This window comes from Marmota marmota, unplaced genomic scaffold, assembly GCF_001458135.2.
Source record: "Marmota marmota marmota unplaced genomic scaffold, marMar, whole genome shotgun sequence".
NCBI classification, from domain to species: Eukaryota; Metazoa; Chordata; class Mammalia; order Rodentia; family Sciuridae; genus Marmota; species Marmota marmota.
In genome coordinates this window covers 20,307,040-20,316,471 of record NW_026000249.1, presented here as the reverse complement: position 1 = coordinate 20,316,471, position 9,432 = coordinate 20,307,040, and the positions used below count along the sequence as shown (strand labels likewise).

At 33.2% G+C, this 9,432-nt stretch overlaps 1 protein-coding gene across 1 annotated transcript in view; it reads left to right on the top strand.

Annotated features, from left to right (window-relative positions):
* Positions 1-9,432, top strand: part of Dmd (dystrophin) — a 1,737,386-nt gene that overhangs the window by 1,043,299 nt on the left and 684,655 nt on the right. Inside the window, exon 46 of the mRNA XM_048796385.1 lies at positions 7,995-8,227. Coding sequence (XP_048652342.1) covers positions 7,995-8,227 — 233 coding nt within the window. The remainder of the gene's footprint in view (positions 1-7,994; positions 8,228-9,432) is intronic.

Below are 9,432 nucleotides of genomic sequence, written 5' to 3'. Positions count from 1 at the left end.
AGTAGAGGATAGGAAAGGTAGCAGAATACAACAGTTACTAATAGGGCATTATGTAAAAAGGTTGTAACCGATGTGATTCTGCAATCTGTATTTGGGGTAAAATTGGGAGTTCATAACCAACTTGAATCTAATGTATGAAATATGATATGTCAAGAGCTTTGTAATGTTTTGAACAACCAATAAAAAAAGAAAGAAAATGAGAACAAAAAAAAGAAAAAAAAACAATGTTTCTTTATACTCCAGAAATACTATCATGATTCCTTGAGTTTTAGTTCTTTAGGCCTTGTTCATGTAGAGCATAAGCCCTTATTATGCTAAAATGTCAATTGATGATAGTTTAGTATGATTTATTTACTCTTTAGAGTGATGGAAAAATGGAGACAAAATAAATATGTGTTCATAACATTTGTTTCTAATTTTTCAACATACACGTATAGACTACAAATATTTAGAGGGAAAAAGTGAGATTCTTCCTCTCCTGCATACAAGAGCTCATCTGTCTTAGAATCTAGACATGATTTCCAGTTTTGATAACAATACTTTTACATATTTCATTAAGCCACATGCCATTCTTTCAAATATTCAGAAAGAATATATCCCCAAATGTTGCTTACTGTTATTTTATCTATTGATGAAATGGAAGTAACTATCTCTCCTATGCCCTATAGTAATAAACAGTAATGAGATTTAACCACATATATCTTTGCTGTCTTCTGTTGACATAAAATAGTGAAGAGAAAGAAATATTCAATAGCACTTTTTGATATTACCTCATATAATATTTAATGTGAGTCAATCATTTTTCATTTAGTAAGTTGGCTTATTTTTTATATATAAAAGTAAAAAAGACAACAAAAGTTACCCAGATTCATAAAACAAAGCTAGGAATAGAATATGTGCTTCTTGTATTCTTATCAACCAAAGGAGACCTGTGAATTACAGAAAAACTGTGTGTGACTGCTTCAAAGGAAATGTGTCATACACATTGTATGTGTGTGTGTTTTAAAGATTTAGTAGCTTCTTTAAAACTCTAAGTAAAGCTGTTAGTCTGACTAATCATGTACCCCTGAAACCAATGAAAATTTTAGACTAGAGAAATGTTCTTCAAACACTTTTGAAAAAATAAGGGTTCCTTCCTAAAGCCAACACCTTTTAATTAACAAAATATTCAGAGAAAAGCCGTGGTTTGCAATAGTATATTTCACCTACAGTTATTCATGCTACTATTCTGATGTGACAAAGTTAATTCATTTTATGTCTTTTGAGCTTGACTTTCTGTTTAACTGTGGATGGAAAACCACAATTTTGGTAGACATCTTCATTTTCTAACAAATTCATGAGTATGCTAAAATCATTAATAATCAGACTATTCAAGCAAGCTCTCTTGCATTCTCTCTCTCTCTTTCTGTTGTTCTCTCTCTCTCTCTCTCTCTCTCTCTCTCTCTCTCATATATATATATATATATATACATACATACATACATCTATCTAGCTGGCTTGATTGTATGTATCATTGTACACATGGTTTTGGCATTAGGTGATTGAGCAAGAAGGACATCAATGTCTGTTCCTAGAAGGAGTAACATTTAATGGCATGACATCAGAAAGACTATTTTTTGTTAGGATCCCATGCAGGAAGAGACACTTCCTCCAATGAACTTAAAAAGAATACACTTTATTTCCACAGGGGTTAGAGAAATTGATATCTGAAACAGCCAATCCCAGCACCAATTCCTTGTGACCCTAGACATGGGCCAAAGACGAGAGATAGATGTCCAACCAAGCTGATCAGACTAGAAGGGAGGATTAAATGTGGCAAGGACGAAAATACCCCTGATGGTTGGTGAGGAGACCATTTCCCATGCTTCTTAGGGAGGGGAATTGGAGACTGATCCCAGAACATCCTATTGAAAATTCTGTGTACTAGTTTATGTAATTTAACTTCTTACTTGAACAGCATTACAAGTTCAAGCACTCTCAAAAATCCTCTATATTTTAAGGTATAGAGTTAATAGAAAACCCCTTTGGAATAACCACAAATCCCTCCCTGACCCTTATAGTCAAGAATATATTACTCAGATTTTGTAAATTCACTCACTCTACCCCCTTAACAGATCTTCCAGTCCATTTCATACCTGCTGAAATGATTTATATGTTTCTAGTAAAATGACATAGAGGAAATGAAAGGACCTCATGTTATTTATATTAAAATTATCTAGAAATGTAATGTGAGTCAATATGGTATGCATAATAAAATAAGATCAATGTTCTAAGAACCTAAAAGTTTCTCCTTTGAAATGTTTTGCTTGGAATGAATACACACATACACACACACACACACGTATAGATCTCAAGGCAAAGGGTTTTTCAGAAAAAAATAAAACATTAAATAGTGTTGTTATAAACAGAAATGGCCCTAATAAAATGTGTAAAGTAGGTGGAGATCAACCTCTTTCTATTTTATGTTATAAAATTACTGCTTGAGAACCAAGGTTTCTGAGTTTAGAATTCAGCTTTCAGTTACTATCAGCTAGTCTCTAGACCCATATAAAATAAAGAAACATGGGGGAAAGAATAGTCTCTTTTGTAAATAGTGCTAGTTAAATGGAAGTTTCACATTCAAACCATGAAATTAGAACCTTACCATATATAGTATACAAAAATCAACTCAAGTGGATAAACAGCCTAAATATAAGACCAGAAACTATAAAACTTCTAGAAGAGAGCATAGGGAGAAAGTTCCTAGATGTTGGTTTTGGCAATGAATTTTTGGATATTACATCAATGTTCAGGCCAGGAAAGTAAAAATGAATGAGACTACATCAAACTAGAAAGTTTCTGCACAACAAAGGAAACATAGAGGTTCCTCAAAACCACTACATGATCCGGCAATCACACTACTGAGTATATAATCAAGGAAAATGAAATCAGTATCTCATAATAAAATTTACACTCATATGCTTAGTGTTGTATTATTCATAATAGTCCCAAAATGTAAATATCTTAGGTGCCCATCATTGACCAAATGAACAAAGAAACTAAGATACAGACATGCAATGAGATATTTATTATTCATCCCTAAAGCAGATTATGGTCTTGTCATTCACCACAACTTTGATAAAACTGAAGGACATTATACTAAGTGAAATAAGCTAAACACAGAAAGAAAATTATTACATATGCTCGTGTGGGATCTTTAAAAAATGTACTATCCAGAAATAGAGAATAAAACACAATAGTGAATACCAGAGTAGGGATAGGAGAAATGGGAGATATAAGTCAAAATATACAAAGTAGCCGATATGTAGGATCTATGTATTAATCTAGAAATAGAATACACAACATGAGGACTATTAGGTAATTAAATTGTACTATATATGGGATCCATGCTAAATGAGTAGATTTTAGCTGCTCTTGCAACAAAAAAATGGATAACTATATGAAATGCTGAATATGCTAATTTGCTTCACTATGATACTATCTATATACTCTATCCATTTATTTTTTCCACATATATTTTATGCAATATATATATATATATTCACTTGACATCATGTTTGTACCTTAAATGTATACAATAAAATTTATTTCAACCACAAACCAACCAACCAACCCTAAAATCTAATAGTGGTGTAAAACATTTTTTTTCCTAGTGATGAATATATTTATGTAAGAAAATGTTAAAAAATTTAAAGTGTTTACAACCCAAAAGAATATTATAACTCTATTCCTGATGGTGTCTTTATAGTTACACACTTATGGTCCTCCAAAATGCACAGAAATTTAGAGTTGGGATTTGAATAGGAAATGATTCTCAGAAAAGGGAGAGAAAAGCTTTCAAAAAGCATAGAGAATATACAAAAAGACACAAAAGTGTGAATTGGCCTTTGCTAATTGGAGAATGCAGAATAGAAATTGAGGCATGAGGGAACCTGTGGAGAATGGAGGGATATGAAGCTGAAATGTGAGAATGGAGATAATGAGGAGTCAATAAACATTGAAAGAGCAGCAAAGGAAAAATGGAGACGAAAAAAATCCCTACATGGTATACCTACTATCATAACGATACTAGAATGTAAGTTACATGTATGACATCATAAAATCCCTCAAACAATTCCATGAGATCAGTACTGTTCTCACTGCTAATGTACTGTTACATAGGTTAAGACTGAGGATCTGAAGTATTCAATTTAGCAAGAATGCTGGAATCCCTTACCAAAAGACATCTTCAATCTCAGGAAAGATTATTTATCCAAGGTTGTATATCTAAGAAATGGTAAAAACTGCTGTTCATGAAGAAAGTACTATTGTAATAATTATTATACAGAGAAGTAAATGAAGGTTCAGAACAGTTAAATAACCAGCCTAAAGTTACACAGCTAAGACATGGCAGAGCAAATATTTATCCACCTATCTGGACTTGAAAGTCTGTTTGGCATTGTGCTTCCTGATCCAGGGTTCTGTCCTGCTTTTACAGAAAAGTGGGACATGATGAGAAGGATTAACTAGTTTTATTTGTTCTATTAAATACTTGAGCCTCCATTATGTTTTTCAAACAGTGCCTCTTCCTATATTATTTTCTTCTTCTAAAAATAACTAAAATGGCCCAAATAGCAATAGCCTAGACATACATGTTCTATGTTCTAACCTTCAAGAAATAATTCTTATATAATAACTTTCAGGATTCACTGTAGATAGAAGTCTTCTAAGTTTACTAAAAACCTTTTTGTATAGATTCTTTTAAAAAGATTTCATTCATTTATTTGGAGGACATCAACAGGCACCTACTATATAGGACCTGAATGAAATGCAAGGAATAGAGCAGTGCGTAAAAGAATGGTTCCCCCTCCATTTCCATGGGATTAAGATGTTCTCACATGGCAATAGAGACCAGAAATGAATGACTGGTGCAGAGATAGTTTTATTGCATGACCTCTCAATCTATCTGCTATATTATGTACATCCACAAGAAAATAATTTTTAAAAAAATAACAACTATAGGTAAATGGCAGAAATATCAATTGAGGGAAGCGAGCAGGGAGTGGGGGAGGGAAGTGGAAGGAGAGGTACTAAGGACTTAATTAGAACAAGATACATTCCATGCTTGTATAATTACGTCAAAATGGATTCTACTGTCATGTATAACTAAAAAGAACCAATAAGTAAATAAATATATAGAGAAATTTAAATAGATGATAGATATTTGTTCCTTTTCCTCAGTGGAGAATTTTATGTTATTATTACTCCTAGTCCCTCCTTAAAATGTTTTAATTGTCTTGAATCATTTTCCCTTTTCAAATCTTAATCCCTGGACTATCTTTTCAATAAACATTTTTTTCCAAAAGTACTTTCCAGAAAACAGTAGTCTGCTCATTGAAGTCTGAACATTCTTTGCAATCTCATCCTTTACTATATTAAAACTTAAGATGACATGATAATTTCCACTTCATTAAGTACTTCTTTGTTGGTCTGATGTAAGTCTAGAGAAGAAAAAAGTCTCTCTTCCTCTTTCCATTTGAAAGTCCAATTTTCAATAAGTGAAGCTCCAAAGAAACATGAAGTACTGTAGGATACTTCACATAACCTTGAAATATTCCCAATCTGCTGAATATTGGCTGGGTATTCATTGTATATCTACTTAGGAATAACTTGTCCTGTTTTTCAGTGAGCCTAGTGTTCTGCAGTGAGTTCCTATGGTGATATTTTAATATTTCTGTTTTCAGACCTACCCAATGCGTTCTTTCCAGGGATTCAGCTCCTCTGCTGGAAAGCCTTTTAAGGTTTCTAGACCTTGTTTGCTCCTGTGTACAGTTCCCCTGGACTGTATTTCACAAAATGCTACTTCTGCTTTATATTATATTTCATTTTCTTTCTAGAAAGAGCCTCAGAGACATGAGATAGCATCAAGAAATAAAACTTCTTCTTTATCTCCTCAGTATTATTTTATTTCAATCATTAATTTTTGACATTGGATTTTAATTTCGACATCTCAAACACTTTTCTTTCTGCCTTGTTCAAGATTAGTTCTTCCATCTATACAAGATTTGGTGTCTCTAAGAAGTTCAAGAGACAAAAAACATTCCTCCATACATCTCATCTTCTCTAGTGAAGAGACAATTTTGGAATGAACCCAAGGACGCTTAACCACTCACTTATTTTGAGACAGGGTTTCACTAGGTAGCTTACAACCTCACTAATTTTCTGAGGCTGCCTGTATCAGCCACCTGAGCTGCTGGGATTATAGGCATGTGCCACCATGCCTGACAAATGAATAGACAATCTTAAAAGTCCAAATGGTCTAGGCATGGTAGTGTGCACCTGTAGTCCCAAAAGTTTAGGAGGCTGAGGCAGGAGAATCACAAGTTTGAGGCCAGTCTCAGCAAGTTAGTGAGGGCCTAAGCAACTTAGCATGACCCTGTCTCAAAAGCTAAAAAGACCTGGGGGTATCACTCAGTGGTTAATGCCCCTGGGTTAAATCCCTGTTACCAAAAAAATCTAAACTATAATTCAAACATAAAATTTAATATATGACTACCTCAGAATGAAAATCCAGTACAAAATGGCACATTTGTTTCGTGTTGCTGGTATAATTCCCTTGTCCATGCCTCCAAGGTCTCCTACTGAGATGTCTTTTGCAGTTTTCCCTGAAAACTCCCCTTATGAACTACATAATCTGATATTTGTTCATTGCTGGACTCCTAGTTATATTAAACTCTTGAGGTCATTGGTTATCAAGTGGATACCATTCCTCCTTTCCACCACTCTCCTCCTATAACACAGCTGTGTGTTAGTTATTTAGTGTGTTGTTATTTAGTATCATTTCACATGAGCCAAGTTCAGCCCACTTCAGTCAAAACAGGGCTCCACAAAGTCCTCTGACTCTTTCCCCAGTAATCCAGGTTACCATCCTTTATCACCATCCTTTATCACCATGTTCCTCTGTGGAGTGTTTTTGCTTGTTTGTTTGTTATTAATCAGGTGTTTATAAAAATAGTAACAGCATTATTGATTACCTACTAATATCAGGCACTGTACTAATACTGTTGTTGTAATGATGATGTTCTCTTTCTGGTATCATTGTATGTTCATTGCTTGTATTAGTAATTGAATCCATACAACTGCTTCTGTGACATTACCGTTATTATTCCTCCTCTACCCAGAAGAAAACCTGAAGCTTAGATTAGATAACTTAGCCAACATCCTAGAGTTCCTAGGCAGAGAGCAAGATTCTTTCCCAGGTCTTTTTACCCCAAGAAGTTAGATCTTAACCATTACCATGTGTACTATCTTACACTGCAGTGTTCAACACTATTAATACTAAGATTTCTTACTGACCTTAAAGCAGTGTTTCCTGTACAAATAGAAAAACTTCACTAGCTCTTATTTTCCAAAAAATAATGTACTTTGGTTTTTCTTCACTGCTAGTCACTTTATTACCAATCTAGAAGAAAAGAAAAACATAAGATTAACTGTTCCCAGAATAAAATACAGAGCTAAAACAAGAACATTTCATTGAATTTGATTTCCCTAGGGTCTTTCTCCAAAGTAATTGACTAGTTATAAAGGAAATTATAAGTCTAAAATAAGATTTTATTCAGTCCTTTGTTTTTCCTTTTTTTTTCTCTGAATGAAAAAAATATAGGTAAATCTTATTCACCTGGAAATGTCTGAATACATTTGTTCACCAATTTCCCAGTCTATATAATTGTTTTTGAGAAGTATTATTTAAATCAAACTATTTGTCCAAGCATGAGAATAGTTTTATCATTTTGAAAGATTATTAAATATGTATTGATATTTTCTTTGAATTGATATTTTATTTGAATTTCCTATGATGTATTATTTTATGAAGTATTCACATTGTTATAAACAGATATGTCATAAATAATAATATCAAATTGTTGCCTTTTAATTAAAATTAATTGTTACTTAAATTCACTCTTTAGCTTGTGTTTCTAATTTTCTTTTTATTCTTTTCTCAAAAAAAATTTTAGCTCCTAGTCAGACTGTTACTCTAGTGACACAACCTGTGGTTACCAAGGAAACTGCTATCTCCAAACTAGAAATGCCATCTTCATTGCTGTTGGAAGTTCCTGCTCTGGCAGATTTCAACCGGGCTTGGACAGAACTTACTGAATGGCTTTCTCTGCTTGATCGAGTGATAAAATCACAAAGGGTGATGGTCGGTGATCTTGAAGACATCAAGGAGATGATCATCAAGCAGAAGGTATGAGTTACAAATATAAAAGCTGGCAGAAGGTTTTCCTTAAATTACAGATTTTTCCACTAGCCATACCACTCTCCTAGACCATTTCCCACCAAGTCTTTAGACAGCTCTTTCTCTATCAGCAAGCACACTACTCTCTCCACTCTGTTCAGCCCAAGTATGAGCAAGGGTATGAGTTAAGGCAATTAACTGTAGTAATCATGAATTAAAAGGAGGAAAATATAAGGGAAAAAAGGATACGCCTTCAAGTATAGTTGGCTTAGTTAAATTTAACAAACAAGTGGTATTTTTAAAATCTATTTGATACAGAATAATCAGCTTCATCAAACTGTTTACATTTAAACTGTTTTGGAACTTTGTACCCATTATGTATCACAGAATCAAACATAATAATCTGGGACTTGTTTGTTATCTACTATTCTAAGTTGTCTGTGCCAGTTTTCCTCTTTAAATAATAAGGAAAATTGGAAGTTAATTATAAATAAAAAAGAAAACTAACAAGCAATAAAATGTTTAAAAATAACCTAGATCTCAATATTGGTATTTCTGCCCTGCCATATTCAAATCGACATGTTTTTAATACAATATTTCATTTATCAGTTTCATTGGAATCCATTTGGTAAAATTATGACATCTACTAGAAACCTATAAATATGTTGATATAAATGTGGTTTATCTAGGTAAAAAAAATATAATTGGTATCTTCTATATTTCTGAATGAATGAAAAAGTAATTTTGAAAGTTTCAGACACCATAGTCACGTCACTTTTAAAAGCTTTCAAACATTTCAAAAGAAATAATCAATTGTGGAGGTATTCAAGTGTTAAATAATTGCCTTTTGAAAACAAGGAACAGGGTAGACAGTGCGGGTAATATCTTTGTGGTGCTAAAGATGGAACCCAGTGCCTCACACAAGCTAGGCAAGTGCTGGACTACTGAGCCACAACCCCAGCCCCTCTACTACTGCTTTTTAACAAGTGTTCATAGCCATATTTTTTAAGAAAAAAAAAAGATTCATAGATGTCACCCTCCTATTAGGTAGCAGAGCAAGTATTCAAATCCAAGTCTGTTTGATTCCTAAATGTGGGTTCTTACTTACTACATACAGTGCCTATAATAACTATACCTGTAGTGACTATTTAGTGTGTGTATGTGTGTGTGTGTGTGTATGTATATATATGTATATGTATATATATATATATATA